The sequence below is a fragment of the Gymnoscopelus microlampas genome (assembly GCF_963454915.1).
Source record: "Gymnoscopelus microlampas genome assembly, chromosome: 10".
Taxonomy (NCBI): Eukaryota; Metazoa; Chordata; class Actinopteri; order Myctophiformes; family Myctophidae; genus Gymnoscopelus; species Gymnoscopelus microlampas.
In genome coordinates this window covers 15,825,474-15,845,523 of record NC_139947.1, presented here as the reverse complement: position 1 = coordinate 15,845,523, position 20,050 = coordinate 15,825,474, and the positions used below count along the sequence as shown (strand labels likewise).

At 42.1% G+C, this 20,050-nt stretch overlaps 1 protein-coding gene across 1 annotated transcript in view; it reads right to left on the bottom strand.

Moving 5' to 3' along the window:
• camta1a (calmodulin binding transcription activator 1a) overlaps positions 1 to 20,050 on the bottom strand; it is a gene marked incomplete at both ends in the record, with an annotated part of 205,597 nt that overhangs the window by 23,346 nt on the left and 162,201 nt on the right. The window contains 2 exons of the mRNA XM_084069344.1: positions 18,161 to 18,295; positions 19,471 to 19,597. Of these exons, the coding sequence (XP_083925470.1) occupies positions 18,161 to 18,295; positions 19,471 to 19,597 (262 nt within the window). The remainder of the gene's footprint in view (positions 1 to 18,160; positions 18,296 to 19,470; positions 19,598 to 20,050) is intronic.

Here is a 20,050-nt window from a genome sequence, read left to right as displayed (position 1 = left end):
CCTCCCACTCTCCGCCCCGGCTTACTCCCTTGTGACGGTGTTATGTGACAAGCAGGCGACGTGGTCACTCACACATTCAACGGGGGCAGGCCGTGACATGTTTTTTTCCTGACGCGGCGCCAGGGAGCACCGCATGCATGGAAGAAGCGACACGGCGGCGACTCGAAGGAGCCTCAAGTGCCGTGACGATGCTCCACTATACTATACTCTCTCTGAGGTCGTGGAGCTCTGGAGTCAGAAGTGGTTTTGTTGAAACCAACGATTCAAGTCACGCCGTGCCCTTCAAAGCCAGGGCAGGAGGTGGGCCGGCGGGGGATCAGCCTCAGACCCTCGTAAAAGAAATTAAGAAAAGAAGATGATTCAAGTGAAAGTCATTTGTGTTAACCAAATGAACCCTACCTATCGGGGCGAAAACTCTAGCTGATCCACAAGTTGCGTTTGTGTCTCTATTTTTGGCGAAGAGATTTGTTGTAGAGGGAAAAAAGGAGCAGACCAAGAGTAGAGCCCTGGGGGACCCCGGTCAACTAAGTATAGGGTTTCATTAACAAGGAAGTTCAACACTATAGAAATAAACAAACTATTTAACTGTACTTTTCTGAATTATAAAGAATCAAGAGCTTAAACGAAAGGCGAGGAAGGGTTAAAACGAAATCGTAGCCTGAGTTCTAAGTGCCTCAGCATAGAGGCAAATAGCTGGTGACAACCTAAGACGCTCTAGCAGATGTTACTAAATCTCTCACGCTGAGGGCAAAATGCTGAACTTCTTGTCTCCTCCTGTGACCCAGATGATCACACACAACTCTATGCAGAGACACAGTACTAGACCAGTGGTTCCCAACCTTTTCTGGATCAGGGCCCACTTGAAAATCTCAAAAGCATTCGAGCATGTTATGATCAATCAATCGATTGTGTTCTGGATCAATGGAAGAAATACCATGAAGTGTTTTGTTACATAGGCCTACATACATTTTTTATACTGCTACATTATCATTACAATCCAGTGTTTTGTCATGTATTTAGGGCCCACTTGCAATATCCTCACACACCACCAGTGGGCCCCGTCCCTAATGTTGAGAACCACTGCACCTTCTTACCAGTTTGGTGTAAGGAAACATGAAAGCGGTACATGCAGCGTGGGACATCACTCGAGTCAAATCCACAGCGACACATATAGGTGTCATACTCTGTGTTGATCGGTGCAGTCAGTGGTAGGCTTAGTGTGTGCTTACTGCTTAGCATGTGCTTATAACGTACTACTGACTGTCCTGAACTTTGCAGCCAGTGGTAGGCTTAGCGTTGTGGTGAGTGCTGATCTGTGCCGGGTCAGTCATAGGCTTAGCGTGTGCTGATCTGTGCAGTTGTAGGCTTAGCGTGTTCTGACTGTCCTGATCCGTGCACAGTCAGTGGTAGCCTTGGCAGGTGCCATGTGCTGATCCATGCAGAGTCAGTGGTAGGCTTGGCGTGTGCTTAGCATGGGCTGATCTCTGCAGACAATGGTAGGCTTAGCGTGTGCTTAGCATGTGCTTAGTGTGTGCTTATTGTGTGTGGAGTGTCCTGATATGTGCAGAGTCAGTGGTAGGCTTAGTGTGTGCTTAGTGTGTGCTTATTGTGTGTGGCGTGTCCTGATATGTGCAGAGTCAGTGGTAGGCTTAGCGTGTGCTTAGTGTGTGCTGATTGTCCTGATCTGTATGGTATATCCATAACTAAAAGTAGCATGTCAAACATGAGAACATGTATTTCTATGATATTCCATTTAATTGGTAAAACACTGTTTGTACTTAGAACTGAGTTTGACCTTTTGACCAAGTACTGGGAGAGACCTTTGTGTGGGATCAGCTGTAATGCAATCAGTTCAGAGTTCCTGGCCATTGTAGAGTCCAGGTAAGAGGTGAGAGGCACAACAGTCATTTTGATAAACCTTTTGTTCCTTGGTTTAGAGGAACTTTTATTATTCTTCAGTCTGGGGTCTGCAGTGTGTAGTTAAAATGATTAAAGTCTTGATAACTATTACTTGTGTTGTTAACAAAGAGAAATGTCATTTAAGGAAAATATTTAGTCTTAAAGTAACTGAAACTTTGTTGACTCATTGTATTTCTAACTGCTGTTTGCAATTGTGAATGTATAATGTGTGTGGACTTAATTTAATAAGATGTTAAACAAAGATTTCATAATATGAGCTTGTGTAAAAGTATAGCTTTATAGATAAGGGTTAAAGTAAATTGTCACATGTCTAAACCAAGTCAAAATGCAAATTTCTTGTGATGACTGAGAAAGGCTGGCCAAGAAGCCTTTTGTTTCTAAAAGCTTGTTTATGAGTGGTCGAGAAGGAGGACTGGGAGGAGGTCCTAAGTCAAATGTCTGTCTGTATAAAGTGCAATGTTTTGGTGATTCAGGTACACTCTGTGATTGGCAATGCAGGTGTCAACGTCTATAGAAATAAATAAATTTCTGTGGACAAACCCTCTTTTAAACTGGATCCTTGTTCTTCTTGCACTCAGGGAATAGTTATGGAATAGTGTTTTTCCTGTCTGATCAATGGACCAATATACGACATCTGTACTGTCAGTAGTAGGTCTAGCATGTGCTTAGCATGTGTGTGCCGAGTGTCCAGATCTGTGCAGAGTCAGTGGTAGGCTTGGCATGTGCTTAGCATGTGCTTGGCATGTGCTGAGTGACTGTCCTGATCCAGTCAGTGGTAGGTTTAGTGTGTGCTTAGCGTGTGCCGTGTGCTCACTGTCCTGATCTGTGCAGTCAATGTTAGACTTAGCGTGTGCTTAGCATGCACTTTCAAGTCTGTTGCTGCAACTTTTTCAAGTCGAGGACCCCCAAATGAATTAATGCGGACCCACATCTGAAAGTGTTTTGTGGCAGGGATATATGAGATTTGTGTTGTTAAAATGTTTTAAAAATATGAAGTTTTCCCCCAACTTTCTTCAAGATTTTGTTGAACCCCCTCAAGGACCCGCTGTTGAGGTTGTTGAAGTTGAAGCAACTACACTTTAGAAACAAGCCCAAAAAACTGCAACCCGCTAATACCAATACCAATATTTACAAGCAACGTTAGAGGAAAAGAAGCCCAAAGTTGCTTATCGTTGCTGTTGGGCAGAAAAGTCACCATACCAACTTTGATGAGGTAGTGTTGTGTAGGCCTACATGTTCTTTCTTTCATTTACTGAGACATAGTTGGACATACTTGTTTTTTTTTGCCCGACAGCAGAGATATAATAAGCGCACATGGTAACACTGGTGTAGGGCTGGGATTGGTTACATCCCCAGAGCATGCCAGCCCCCCGTGATCTGTCACGTCGCTGGTACATGACAGCCAGATCCTCATGAGGCTGCCCCTGACGTCTGCTCTCACTCTTCTAGATGGTGGAGCAGAGCCTGAGTGACAGCCATTCTACATGCTCCTTAATTCTATTCCCTGTGTGATCTATCTATCTATCTATCTATCTATCTATCTATCTATCTATCTATCTATCTATCTATCTATCTATCTATCTATCTATCGAGAGAGAGAGAGAGAGAGAGAGAGAGAAGAGAAGAAAGAGAGATGAGATTCGACGGAGGTGAGAACCAGAGAGGACCAAGGTTGTCCGTGTGAGAATTCAAGAGGCTGTGAGGGCTGAAGGACAGCTTGTCTGTCCTCACTCACAATTATAAAGAATGAGGGAACACACACACACACACACACACACACACACACACACACACACACACACACACACACACACACACACGTACGCACGCACGCACGCACGCACGCACGCACGCACGCACGCACGCACGCACGCACGCATGCACACACACACACACACACTTTATTATTCACCCTTGGCCTATGGAAAACACGGGGTGCAAACAGCTTATGAAGCACTTATTTGTAGTTAATTAGCGAGTGTTTATGATGTATATTGGCGTGGCGTGGTAGACACATCGGGAGGCATCGGGGGACTGATTAATCATTAATGATATTCACTCTCTCACCTCCCCACATCCTCCGCGGAAATGTCAGCATTTACACCTGCCTCCCGCTTTAAGCCCTGTTGTTGGTCTCAACAGACACAGTCGAATCCTCACTGTTAATTGAACTCTGCTCGCGTACAAACGTAACCACATTTACTTTAGTTTAGTTTGGTTTATTAGCGCATTGTATATAAAGTAGAGACAATACCAAAAGAAACAAGCTATTGTGCAAGAAAAGGAAGAAGCCAATATAGGCTTATTTAGAATCCTTTCCTTATAGAAAAGATCATTTAATGACATATGGTAAAAGTTCAAAACACAAAACCTACATTGAAAACAATATAGACAGAAAACAAACAAATAAGAGTTATCAGAACTAAATCAGGTACACTTGTAGATGAGAGAAGATATATATTTTCTATGTTTCCCAATGATTGGCAAGGAAGGTGATGACTTATGCGTCTACAGACTTCCACAACTGAGGGCCTCTACATTTTATGAAAAATGTATGTTTTGAAGTACAACAGAAGGACTTTTTCATGATCAGAATTATAAATGGTTACATTTGTACGCTCTCGGAATTACAAATGATTAAACTAACTGTACACAACAGGACATTACTGTACCTACCGTGTCCAAGCCACTTACACGATACAATCCCTACTGTCCGTTTAACTCGATCCGGACCCATGAGGGTCCATTTCTACACTCTGAGAGTTAAATTGACACCCCAAACAAAATGCCAGTTGAAGTGGTTCTTTGCCTCGCAATCATAAGGGAATCTCTTTTTGTGTTGGTGGTGGTCCAAAACTGTTACTACTGAAAAGTAACAGTTTTGGACATACAAGGTTTCTGCCCGACAGCGACGATATGTTCACATTTTGAAATACGTAACTTAATAATTGACTGTCCAAATTTGGGCGCAGATGATGTCTTCCGCTAGCCTCTTTCAGAACCAGGCCGAATTTACGGAAGTGAATGGCGGCAATCGGAATCGGGCTGAAACCTTGCCCCAAAAATGGAGTCCTAAGTCATAGATACATCATAGACCAGGGGTCTTCAACAGGAGGTCCACCTAGGGGGTCCTCAGAGTAACTACAGGGGGTCCGCCAAATCTTTGTATGGTGAGGACTTTTTTTGTTTTACACCAACCACTTGAACTCTATCATCCCTATTCTGAGGGGAACATTAGCTGAAAATAGCAGATCTACAAGCACACAAATTTTCAGCAAAGAGGTTTGGTGTAGAGGGAAAAAGCAAACCAAGTACAGAGCCAACGGTCAAGTTTAGTCAAATTGAAGGTTTAAGTGGTTAAATGTTAAAAACAATACTGTATGTAGTGGGGGTCCCTGCTCCGTCGCTCTCTCAGCTAGGGGGTCCTTGGCCTGAAAAACGTTGAAGACCCCTGTCATAGACGACTGGCATCAGCCACGTGAAGTTATTGGACCCAGTCTTTGTTTGTGTGTAATAGGAGAAAACTGTGGACCACCTAGATCAGACACAGTATGAGGGACTGGTCACTGTGGCTGATCAGACTTCAGAAGAAGTGACTAACTAATGACTAACCTTCACCTTCATGTCCTTCATCAGAAAGCAGACATACAATGTCTCTGTCCCAGTGGTTCTCAAAGTTGGGTCCTATGGGAACACCAAGGGGTCTTTGAGGGGGTTCCAGGGGGTCCCCGGCTAAACGATTGATAGGAACCAAATGGACCCTTATGAGTCCGTAACTCTCACACATGTGTGCACTCTCAATAGTTATGGTTTATGCATAACAAACTGAGAATCACTGCTCTGTCCTATAAAACGACTCATGGTGTATTCATCATACATCACAACGTGAACTTCCGCCAGAGTGTGCAGGGTCGACATCGACCACCTTTAGTCCTCGCCATCCTGTTGCCTGTGCTCACGCCAATCAAGATCTCATTATCTCTCCGGGGACGGTCACCTCTCACACGCTGCAGCCCGGTACAAAGACCGGGCCAGGACTACGCTTTCCCTCTCGCTCTCAGTGTGAGCTGAGTGACAGGGGCTGGTATTTGTGACCGTGCAGAGGGAAAGGAAAGGAGGGGGGGTGGGGGTGGGGGGCAGGCCATCTGGCATCGGCCCTCACAGCTGGGACGCGTGGCTGCCTGCTGATCAAAGGCCAACTCTACTCTGAGATACAGTAAAGAGCAGATCCGGTTTTGTCACACATCCACTGTCACATTTCCTGTGACATTCTGGAGCGCAGACTTTTATTTTGCTTAGCAGTGAGGGTAATGGTGAAGAGCATTTGGTTGTTAGATTAGAATAAGTGCAGAATTCTACAGGTGTCTATAGACCAGGGGTAGACGTGGGGAGAGAGGAATCGATTATCTGAATATACAGTACATTCTCTCATAGGATTACCTTCTATCAGGTGAAATTATAGTGAAATGAATCACTTTCAACTTGTTGTCCCTATTTTGTGTGCATTTCACAGGCAAAACAAAAGAAGAAAATAAAAAAAAGCTGATCAACAAGCTCACAACCATTGTGAGCTTTCAGATTTGCTATTTTCATTATTTTTCAAAAAGTGCTTAAGTGGTTATACTGTTCCTCATTTAGCTGGGAACCCCCTGGAACCCCTTCAAGGACCCCACTTTGAGAATCACTGGAAGCTACATTGGTATAACATCTCTCAGTTGAGAACATTAGTCCGATGACCTACCAATCAAATCTAATTGTTGCTAGAAATAAAAACACATACTGAAGTCTAAAATGAACACTGCAAATTCCTGTGTCACTTTTATTTGAGCCATATTTTTGCTATTCCAGTGCTGTCAAACATAGTGGTCCTACCGTATGTTATTGACCTTGTTTTTTAACCCTGAGACCTCAATCCCAAATCCATTTTGCAGGGGCTAAATCTTTGTCACAATAGCACTGTTGGCTTGACTGCACTTGCTTATAACAATTTGCAACCGGTATGCATCAGCAGAAACCATTTTCTTCCCAAAAGCATTTAGCTCCGGTGTCAACATTTTGATTTCTGAGCCATGAAAAATTCAGCACAGGTTAGGCTAGCCGGACGGACGGCCGCACTACGAGCCTCAGTTCTCTTGTGGTATGCCAACACGCTGTAGTATGCAAAACGCTAAGTAAGATGAGGATGTAGGGCCATGTTATGTGCCACAAGACAAGATAACTCCCTACTGTCGCTCTAAATGTACAAGAAGACAATACTTTCAGGATTTGTTAAGCTTGGATTAGAGGCAGTTTTACATATTGTCGCATATGTCGCTGTCAGGCAGAAATTTTGTATGTCCGACCTGGACCGATGGCGTAGCGGTCCAGGCACCTAGGCTACAATGTAGCCTGGCAGCGCATCGCGGGTTTGAATCCCATTCCTTACGGCCTTTGCTGCGTGTCACTCCTATCTCCTGTCAGCCTATACTGTCCTATCCATAATAAAGTCATAAAAAGCCTGAAAAACTTTCTATGCCCAAAAGACCAAAACTGTTTCTTTTCAGGAAATGGAAAAAATAATCTATGTTCCAATCGATCCAATATAGTTATTATTTAGTCACAAGCTCTTGTTAATACTTTTCATTGATAAAAAATGATAAAACCCACAGACATACTTAAACCTGGTGTCCCTATATTGGGCATGTTATTATAGGAACCCCCCCCCCCCAGATTATTTTAAAAAATAGCAAAAGATTGCGTATCTACAAGCTAATGGCAGTGTGCACTGTGAGCTTGTAGAGCTGCTATTTTTGCTATTACTTTTGCGCAACACTGTCATATGATGAAGTATAAAATAGGACACAGACAAAAAGATGAAATGGGAAGATACAGTACAAGGTCTCTGCCCAGCAGCGACAATACATATGTTTTTGAATAATCTTTTTCAGTCCATGTTAAACAAACCACGCAGGCCAGGGACTCCTGACCTAATGGCACATGTCCAGATCCATAGTTCAATGTCAATACTGAATCAACACTGAATACTCCCTGCAATATGTCACGTCGAAGGTGAAACGCCAAGAGAAAAATGCCGCGGGGATTCACTGTCATCCATTGTTACACTAACAGAGGGCTTCATACGTACAGTATCGAATTCTTGTCTTGGAGAAAGTAGGGTAGTTTGATTTTTACGAGTTTGTTCGATTGACAACACGCGCATCTCATTAGACCAATTTGCATAGATAAGTATATGCGGTGCGACTCATGAGCTGCAGGCGGCAGTGTAAATGAGAAATGAGCATAGAGATCTTTCGGTGATGAATCAATCGGCTACGACACCCCGAGTCCCACGGGACAGGACGTCTCCAAAGCTTTCCATTAATAGCGAGTCTATACACACAGTTATCCTAAACATATTCATAGGCAGCTTTATCCTGCAGGCATAGGAATCCTTTTAAGTTACATGGCACTTGGAATTAGATTCTAGCCATCTGACATATAATTCTATCCAGAGCACCTTGTGGTGACAAGCGCTGAAAACACTACTGTAGATTGCAGTGTATTTTTCTTTTGTGTAACCACTTGAAACCCTATACTTAGTTGACTGGCATAACCCAGGGCTCTATATTAGGTCTGCTTCTGTTTTCCCTCAACACCAAATCTCTTCGCCGAATATGGTCGATCTACAAACTCACACCATCGGCCAATGCGTCGGGAGCTTGTAGATCTGCTATTTTTGCCTAATGTTTGCCCCCCAATTGGGAACGCTAGGGCTCATGTGATTAAACCCAATATACTTAGTTGACTGGAGTCCCCCAGGGCCCTATACTAGGCCCCCTCCTGTTTTTGCATTACACTAAATATTTTTGCCAAAAATAGCCCAATCTACAAAGTCACAACAGGCTGTGTTGCTACGCCTCTAGATCTTCTATTTTCAGCGAATGTTTTCCCCCAGAATAGGGATGCTGGGGTTCAAGCATTTAAGTAAAGCAAGCTAAACTGCTCACAATCCACTTAGATTATTATTATTGCTGTTGTTGTTTTGACAGGTACGATAGACACCACAAAGTGGGATTGTGAGTGAGTAGTACCTAAGTGAACTTTATTTACAGGAGAGAGAAGAAAGGGCATTTCACCTGAATTTCAGTCAGCTATTATGGCAGGTTCAATTAAGAGGGATAAGACTCTGGGCAGAACATTATTCAGTGTGAGCTGAGACTTAATGTTTCTAATCATGAATATGTGATAAGCACACTGGCAGCCTGAGCCACCAGGATGAGTGACAACCTGTCCTTTAGCAAAAGGCACTTAGCTGCAATTGTAAGTCGTTACAATGCAATTAACTGACTATACATAAAAGTTAATACCCTCATGCGTTTTACACAAAGGAACAAGACTGTTATGAAAGAGCAAGGGAGTGTAGCGCATATTTCAAATGATAGCTATTTCACACTGCATATAAAACAGACATATGGGATATGTGTTGTGCTTGTCCTCCAAAAGAAAACACATTGTGAGTAACTGAAATACAGTGGGAAGTCGAGCGTGAACGAGAGGACATTACATAAACGATAACTGAGGCATAAAAAAGTTTTTCAAAGGGATCAAAACTTTTTAGGATATAATTTAGTGACATTGATTATATCTCCGGTCTCAATTGGGGTCATTCTAAATTGCCTTGAGGTACGACAGGCGAAATGGAAAAGTATTTCCCTACAACCAAAGTTTTTAAACTGTAAAGCCTGCAACGATCCATCACTTCCAGGTATAAGCTTTTTACTGCTCCTACCAAAACAACAACAGTACTACTAAATGGTAAATGGTCTGCATTTATATAGCGCCTTTCTCGAAAGCGCTTTGCGATATACAAGGCACCAACTTGCTCATCAGGAGCAGTTAGGTGTTCAGTGTCTTGCTCAAGGACAGTTTAACACACAGCAGGAGGAACCAGGGATCAAACTACTACCACTACAACTACTACTACTACCACCACTACTACTACTACACTACTGCTGCAGCTGCTCCTGCTCCTACTACTACTACTACTACTACTACTACTACTACTACTACTACTACTACTGCTACTACTACCGCTACTACTACTACTACTACTACTACCACCACTGCTGCTGCTGTTGCTGTTGCTCCTAGTATACCAATGTTATTACAACTACTGCCACTACTGCAAAATACATTTCTGATCTTGTGCTACATTATAAACCATCCAGGCCTCTCAGGTTGTCTGGGACAGATCTGCTTTCTGAACCCGGAATCAGAATTAAAGGTGGAGAAGCAGTGTTCAGTTTGTATGCACCACATATCTGGAACAAACTCCCAGAAAACTGCAGGTGTGCTTTTAAATCAAAGCTAATTACCTTTCTTTTTGCTGCTGCCTTTTACTGAGATTTTTTTTAAATAATGTATTATACGTAATTTAATTATCATATTTTCCTATGTTCTTTTAACTTATTCTGAATTGTATTCAAATGTCCTTTTATAATGTACAAACATACAAATAAATGTTCCTTTCCTTGCACTACTAGTACTGCTACTATTACAGGCACTATTGCTGTACTGCTACTTTGACTACTAGAATATGACACTAATTACAATGATTGAAGGTGATTTAGACCCCAATGGGGCAACCTTATATGACTACATACTTAAATTATAATGTAATACAATAAAGCAATTCAGATAGATAAATGGCATGTGTTATAATTATATTACTTCTATTAACACTAATTGTTCACAACACATCTACTGTAGGTAGACAAAAGCATCAGAGAATGTGTTATCAAAAGCTGCTCTCTTTTTTTTTTAAAGTTTTACTGTTAATATGTTGTGTTATTTATTTTCTATATAGACCAGATTTATTTTAAATATAAGTTACAATAGCACGTGTTGTTGCATTCTTTGAGGACATGGTGAAAGTCAGATCTCCAAGAAAAGTGGGAAACGTGGTGGTACAGTCAGCAACAGGTAGTTTAAAACACACGAGGGAGATTCTTTCTCTCTCCCACTCTCCGTTTGAAAACATTAACATTCGTCTAAAAGTAGCAGCATAGCAGCCAAAAGCAAAGTTTCCTCCCCCTGAAATCTAAAGGGCTGAAACGTGAAATGCCTCGTCGTCTCAATAAATACACACTCGCAAAGGTCGCTGTCCACAAAGCTGTGGTGCTGAAACTGTACTTACACAGGCAGCACTCGTGGTGGGGGAGACTATATGGTATAATAACCGGATCGCTGGACCCAGTCTAATCTGTATTAGTCTGTATCGTTGACGAGGCGAACCCACGCTAGATCTGAACTCTGCAACAGCAACAGTCTTACAGAAACAGCGCGGATATTTCATCAGCAGATGGACCTGCAATAGTCTGTCCGAATCCCAAGGATGCGACAACCCTCTCCACTGCGCTAGAGCAGCAGAGCAACTTGTTTTACAACAACACGTGAAACACGACTTGCAGCTGCAGAGAACTCAAAAAATCTCGATACGGTATAAACACACAATCATGATGGCTCAGTAAAACTCTTGATAAAGCTGTCGTCAATCATTAATTTGTCTTTGCCAAATCGGGGAAAATTAAGTAGGCTACTATTGTTGTCTCTTCAAAAGACACGGGAAACAAATAAGACAACATTACTTGACATTCGTCTTAGCTATGAAATCCGACGAAGGAAAACATTAGGGAATATTTCCGAATCCTTATATAAAGTCCAAAATTAGAATCGTGAACAACAGTCGTCGGTCAGGAGTTAAGGCTGCTGTGAACTCTCTGCAATGAGGCAACCGTCACATGAGGCATAGAAAACACATGGTCCAAAAACCATCAGATTCAAAAGTCAGCTATACAACGACAGTAAGGCTTATATTCTATAATGATAACTCGTGTCAGCATGGGCTGCTGAATGTACAACTAATAACTTCTCCTGTCGTATACACAGCGTACAGGAAAAGAAAACACACAACACAACACAGCACAACACCCCCCTTTTTTCTACTCTGTATATATAGTGTTTTATAATATTGATTTTTGGTGTTATTTGTTATGTTGATGAATTGAATATATAGGATCTAGATGGAAACAAGTCCACTATATGACTTTTTTTGTGTAAATCATTTTAGAACAAGTGTATGACTGTACTCGTGCTGTTTGCATTTCTGTCTAATACAATATTCAATCAATCAACCAACACACAACACCACACAACACAACACAACACAACACAACACAACACAACACAACACAACAGCCAAATAGGATTGAAGTTAACACAGCTAACCTTCTATTTCACTTTCCATGGGTAGATCAGTCCCCCTGAAAGCAAAACTGTCCCTTGTCTTTTTTTAGGAAAAGCAGGTGTCATTCACTGCATGGCAAATCCTGACCAAAAAGTCCAACCATGCTGCATTTCACTCAAACAGCACAGCTTTTTTTAAATCCATGCACTGTTTTCTCGGCTGCTAGACTAGACTAGAATGTTGTGATGATGAGGATGAGGAGGAGGAGTAGTAAAAACAAAAAGACACATATATAACTCCTTGGTGTAGATCAGTCTCAAACACACAGCACTCATCAACAATAGAACAAAGTGATAAAGAGCGACGTGGTGAGGGAACAGAGAATAAAGACCCGCTCTCACTACTCTTCCTATAATAGCCCCCCCTCCTCCTCCTCCCCTTCACTTCTCTCCAGCCCCCCTCCCAGTGTTGCCATGTCCGCTTATTATAAGCGACTTTGGGCTTGTTTTTCTGGTAAAGTTGCTTGTAAATATTGGTTGGGTTGCGTTTTTTTGGGGGCTTGTTTCTAGTGTAGTTGCTTATTTGTCCTTCCTAACGTTGTCTACAGTATTTCTCGCAGTATTAGCAGTATTTCACTTTCAAGTCAAGGACTCCCCAAATGAATATGTATTTGTCTGTGGACCCCCCATTTGAAAATATTTTATGCCAGCCCCCCATACAAGATTTGTGTTGTTAAAATGTTTAAAAAAATATTCCACATTTTTTCAAATGTTCTTTTTTTTGTTGAAAATAGCAGGTCTACAAGCTCACAACGTTGTGAGCTTGTAGACCGGCTATTTTCAAATAACCAATGACACGTATTATGTTTAAAGGGCGAAGGGAGGGCTCGCTTCTTTTGGGCTTATTTTCATAGACCCAGTTGCTTGTTTCCCTCGCGAAACTTGGCAACACTACCCCCCTCCTCTCTCTCTCTAGCTCTCTCCACCAGCCTGCAGTAAAATGAAAAATATCACTGCTCGTAGACGCGTCGTGCGCACACGTGCCGCAGGTAAACAGACGCCCTAGTTTATTTCCCCTCCAGTCGTCGTCGTGCTTTTTTAAAAGCTCGATCGCGCCCTCTCGACAGCTCTCTGCTCTCATTATTATTATAATTTTTTTTTAATTAATAATTGTAATAATAATCATGACAAAAAAAACAAAAACAATTTGCGCTAGACTTTTTTTTTTAAACCGCCATTCGCTCCACTGATCAGCATCGTGTGGGCTTTTTGGGGTAACAACGCTTTGTTTAAATTTTTGATGGTGTTTTGCATTTTTTTCTTTTCTTTTGGTCTTGTGTGTGTTTTGTATTTTTTTTATTTTCTTTTGGTCTTGCGTTTTGTATTTTTTCCATTTCTTTTCCTTCTTCTTTATGGAAAAATACTCGACGCGTCCATGTGTTTAATTACTTCGGTTCATTGTTAGCCTACTTGTGCCCGAGAGTGAGTATTATTATAGATCAGCCTATTTATTCAATCAAAAGACGCACTGATCGCCTTAATTCACTGTGGAAACTGGACGCTCTCTCCTGTTTGCGCTATAGTTTACGCGTGTTTACCAAACACGCCCACTCTGCTGCTCCTGCAGTGTGTGTGTGTGTGTGTGTGTGTGTGTGTGTGTGTGTGTGTGTGTGTGTGTGTGTGTGTGTGTGTGTGTGTGTGTGTGTGTGTGTGTGTGTGTGTGTGGCGCCGTCTCCTGTTTGTCACGCCGGTGGAGTTTTAAACGCTAGGCTATAGCCTACTGCCGAATTCCAAAATGCTCGTCCCAAAACACAGTCACCCCGGGGCAAATCCGGCAACCTCGGAACGGTTGCCCCCTGGTATTCCTAAACGTAACCTCAGTAAAACGGTGCCAAAACCTAACCATATTCCTTAACCGAATACAAGGGATACAGGATAGGTGGGCACTAGGGACGTCTGGGCACCTCGAAGTAAAATTGGCAATTTGTTTCCAAAATGTGCTAAAAAATTGAATATTTGAAAAATGGTCTTAAGTAAAGCAAAGTATACATGATGAGAACATGCTTAAACATTGGAAAATTAATGTCTAATATTTCTACAATTGCTACAAAACCTGTATAACCAGTCATTTTGGGCCATAAACAAGAAGTTGAAGGATAAAGTCTGATAATGATGTAGGCCTACCGTGCATGTTCATATCATTGTATACCGGTACTTAACATTACTTAAGACCATTTTTCAAATATATATATATTTTTTTGGACAAAATAGCCAATTTGACATCGAGGTGCCCAGATGTCCCTGGTGCCCAAGAACCGCTGGGAGCGAGCGGTCCGCGAAAAGAATGGGGGCGAACGTGTTTTGGGGCGAGCGTTCCGGTTACCATACTACCGGCTCTTTATTCGCCTGTACGGTCTCTTCAACGTTTTGCAGCCGGGTGCGCTGCGTAATGTGGCGAGGCACACCGGGGATTCCGAACCGATCGCACTTCTCCGACGCCGGCTTGCGAGTGGCCACGGGATCCGAGCACATCTCACTATTGGCCGGGTAAAAAAAAAGAGTGTTCAGTTCCTTCCGACAGCGTTACATTAACTGTGTAGAGTAGACTACTCGATGTCGCTTGCCGAAAAGATCTGATCTGGAAGCTATAACAACGCGCCGCAACGTTGTTAGCTTGTAGATCAGATCTTTTTCGGCAAGCGACACCGTCGCACGACGGCTCATAAGTGAGGCTTTTACCTCTGTCTGTTCTGTCCTGCCCATGGCTCCGTATACCTGCAGTGCTGCAGAGGAAAGAAGGCGCCCCTTCCCCCACGCCACGCTGCATTATGACAAATCAAGGCAGGCAGGCAGGCAGCTCTGTGCCATTAGCCCACAGTGAGCCTTCTACGGGAGAACGAACCCAACGATCTATTGTGCATTGACACAGTGTCGCATGTGGCGTTGTAACGTCGATGGCGTACACAGGTCAGTTAAGTGTTAAAACATGATCGGTCTTGAGATAAACAAAGCGAGAAGAAGGGGGTTGTCGCATTAGGTGACAGGAGCCTTCTGGGTCTCAATGGCGTTTTTTGAGCTATAGTCTACTCGTTTATTCGGTGATTGGGGCAACCAACACACCAGGATCAGAAGCAGGTGTTCTAGCTTACATAATTGTTAAAAGAGACTGGATGTGTCGTTTGGGTGGCCAACATGCCCTACTTCTGAAGAGTTCACATATTGTCTTCTATATATTATTTTTAGGTTAGTTAGGTGCCACCAGAATAACCAGAATTTCAAAGACAAAACCGAACAAAAGAGTTTATAATAAAGAAAAAAAGTTTGGCCCCACTGTCTCTCCACAGTTGGTCCAATGTGCGTCCTGCAGCTGGCATCGCTGTCCGCAGCAGTAGGTGCTGAAATCTAAACCCTGGGAAACATTATGACTGTGAAGAGCCCCTATAATTTCTTGCAGCTGACAAGCAGAATGCACCAAAAATGATTTCCCAAGGTTTAGTAGTGTAGCCTATAGTGAACATTTGCTGGACTAAAAATACAAAACATTTAAACTCCTATTATGTAACTTTCTACATCTCTGTATTATGTGTGGTAGGCCTATTTGATTTATTTTATGTTATTTTTCGGACCACTGAACTTGAAATTCTGTTATGCAATGAATGGTAAGCTTCACACAAACACAGCTGGTTACATCCAATTTGGATGTAAAAGATGAACAATGTCGATATGATCTACTTTTCTTCTTGTCTCTTGTTAAGAGTTCGGCCACTAAACATCACAGACCAGAAACATATTCTGTGGATATTTTGGGACAGCTGTCAGACAATACTATAGCATACAGAATTCCAAGAGCTGTGAGATCGACCGAGTAAAGGCAGGGAACGGATTAATGCAAGTCAATTTATACTTATACTTAATTTATACTGCACATGCCAGTGTTGCTTTGCTGAAAAGTACTGATCTTTAACTGATCTAGGGTGGGCTGTGTTTTCCCTCTGCTTTGTGTGGAGTAGTAATAAGACAAGCCAGCTCCTCCTTAACAAGTTCTGTGAATGGGCCAGTGAGGCAGCAGAGTATGAATGGCGGAGGGATCCGCGGGTTCTGCCGTGACTCGGGAGCCGCCGGCTCCTGATTACTTACTCACTCCCACTCCTTCAAGGGCCGCCTGCAATGCAGCTGTCCCCACAGCCCGAGCCTCGCCATGCCCTACTTTATCCTGTCAACGCTCGCTCACACACTGCAGCAATGCACTTCCCCCAGCTCCACACACACAAACACGTACACACGTACACAGAAACACATACCTTCACGCGCACACGCTCTACCCTTCACACCGAAACACTACCTGACTCACATGACTTCCACTTGGATTTAAACACAGATGCTGCCAGCGGTATAACATTGATTATTGATATGTACATTATAGGTTATAGCTATTTTCCTCTATATACATTGAAAGCATCAAATGTTAATCTTTAGAAATGGCCATAGAATACAGGTTTACTTTTCTGTTCATCAGAAGGACTAAGAGCAATATTTCACAAAAAGACAAGTCCTTATTATCCCTGTCTGGGCAAGGCTGCCTTGACTCTGAAACTGTTATATATTGGCTTCTTGTGATGGGGATTATACTGTACATGCAATGCTGCATGTATTATATGTCTCCATGCATAAGATAAATGTAAGATGTACAAATGTAATGTAGTGATCCTGTTAGCTCTCTCTTTCCCTTACCAACACAATGCAGAATGAAGATGATTCACAGCAATCCTGACATATCCATCAGACCACATCGTAACCCAACACTGCCCCATAACACATTCACAGCACGGTCCCAAGCAATATTGAGATCAGAGATCCTGCATCACCATCCAGGCTGTGTATACAGATGCTCAGCCATCAGAATCAGGGACTTTCAGAGTCTTCAAAGTCTTACTTGGTACAATACACAGCCTAATCCTCAGTGTTAATTTGTGGGTCAGTTCTGCCAATCTCATTCAGCATACAATCCGGGACTTATTTGAATGTATAAAACGCTATGGTATCCAATCGGTGATTAGAGTATGTCAATACAATATCACTAGAACATTTACTGTGCTTGGAGGTGGCCTCCCAACTCTTCTATTCATACAGTACCTTTAGGCCCTGGTTTCGGGTTAGGACACCTGTTTCAAATAACTTTATTGACATTAAAGTTATTTGACCGCAGCTCTTAAACTAACACTGAGGATTTCAAAGTTTATATGAACAGGGAAAAATAGCAGATCTTAAATCTGCTATTTTCGGTCTGTGGCGCCGTCAAACGACAAAGTATAAATCAGGCTTAAGGTTGACAGCGTGTCAGACAAAGACAGAAATATCGACCAAGAGGGTGAGTGAGCACACCATCTAGACAACATACAACAGAAGAGAGAGTGAACTCACATCAATAGAACATAGATATAGTATAGTATAGAACATCCAACAGAAGAGAGAGTGCGCTCACATCAATAGAACATCTACAGTATAGTATAGAACATCCAACAGAAGTGAGCTCACCATCAATGAGCTCACCATCAATAGACCATCCAAAGACCATCTATAGACCAAATCATCATGACATCACCACAACCAAGATGTATTTCCGGTAGATAACGCAGGCAGCATTGCATTGGAGCAGAATTATTCATTAACCTTATTTCTCTAAGAACAGGACACTTATGATATTGCTATTGACTATTAGAAATATATTATTGTGTTCTAACTATCCACAGGTCGACTATAACCAAACTATTCGTTGCTAATGTTCTGGACACTTTATTTTATACTGTGAAAACGTCCACTGACATTCTACCCGGAAATACCTGTTTGTTTACAAACATTCACACATTATAGAACAGGGGTCTTCAATGTTTTTCAGGCCAAGGACCCCTTAGCTGAGAGAGAGATTAAGCAGGGACCCCCCCACTACATATTGTATCAAACGTCCCGGACCCTCCGTTGAAGACCCCTGTTAACAGAAGAGAGAGAGTGATCTCACCATCTAGCGAGAGCCAGTCGTGTTGAGATGATGGCAGTGAAGGCAGAGCGCGGGCCTTGTACTCGAACACCACAGAGTTGGAGATGATCTGGTTACTAACGGCCACCTGTAGCGTCACCAGGCCTGTGTCATGAGCTGAGCAAAGAGACACAAACAATAACAATTCCGATCACAGTACAATCACAGTGCATATGTATTCAATACACAGTTAAAATCCTCAGGGTAAATTTAACTCAGATTTTTTTGTTACAAATAATATAAAATTAACATATTATTTTAGTGAGCATATATTCACAGTGGCAGCATTATATGTGACGATATTCTCCATTGTAATGAGTGTCTTAACTGTCCGTGTACAGTTATTTTGAAGAACAAAAGAGAATATCCTTACTGGCCAAGTTAAGTAATCAGTATACAATCCGCCTGGTTATTGTGGATCATGCACCACAATAACCAGACTAGAGCCGTTATTTCTGTTTATTATCGTTCAAACTGAAGTCACAGTTTCCTACAGATATAATACACATGCCCTGACAGGATATGAAAACCAAACATGGGCTGTAGAAGTCTTTTGACAATGTTAATGGCTTGTATAAAACAAGAAGGAAACGCAAAATGAACTTGTACTTTGATCTTCTGTATGATAGCATCTAAAAGTTACAAAGACAATTTTCCAATAAACACGACTCCCCTTGAAGAACCTCTGAATATTATCCATGATCAATAAACTAAACAATCCCCTGCAGTGGGTCTTTATTTATTATTCAAATCAACATCTCACTAAAGCATTTTTTTAAAACGAAATGAGTCTATGTTTTTAATTATTTTTTTTTATCTGAGTGTTGGCAATCATCTGGCGATATGATACATATCACAATACATGTGTTATGACTAAGACGATATATTGCAATGTCTGATAACATTTTAGGGAAACTTCCATAGTATAAAGAACACCACCATATGCATAAAAGGCTTTTTTATGCAATCAGAACAGAAGGATCTCAATTTACAGACCTTATTATGATCCAACACACAGCACTAGCTTTTGTGCAATTCTTTTCTTTTTTTATTATTACTTTTAATTAAAAAATGGACAGTATTTTTGAGAATGATCATACTATCACAAAACATAATATCACAATACTCAAGTGTATCACCATTGTCTTACACTATGTTTTTGCTGCCATAATATTGCATGCTTTCTTCCCTGAAGCTGAGGTTGTTTTCAAATATCAAATACATGACAATGACTACTACTACTGTACTACTACTGTACTTCTACTCACTACTATAGATGTCCTCTGTCCTACCTGGACAATAGCATCGCAGCACTCCTGGTTGGATGAGAGAGGCAGGAACGGAGATCTGGTCAAACAGGCAGCTGTAGTTGGAGCTGGCCTCTTGCCAAGGTCCAGTGATCAGAACCTTCACACCACCCTGGAGAACACAACAAGTGGATCAAAAACACTTGGCACTGCTAAGGAGTCAAGATTTGTATTTGTTTATTTTATTATTTCCCATCATAGTTGTTGTACATGCCTGCCATCTAGAGTGCATTTCCAAGAATGAGACAGGCAGGAGAGAATCATATTTTTAAGCTAACCTCTGCTGCCATCATGTGGACACCAAGTGTCAGGACTATTGTTTAAGATAATTGACATCAATGGTAAATGGTGCATTTATACAGCGCTTTTATCCAAAGTGCTTTACATGGATTGTGCATTACATTCACCCATTCACACACCCATTCACACACCGATGGTGGATGAAACCATGCAAGGCACCAACCTGCTCATAGGGAGCAATTAGGGGTTCAGCGTCTTGCTCAAGGACACTTCGACACTAACTCTGGGGAGCCCGGGATCGAACTAGGAACCTCACGGTTCACCA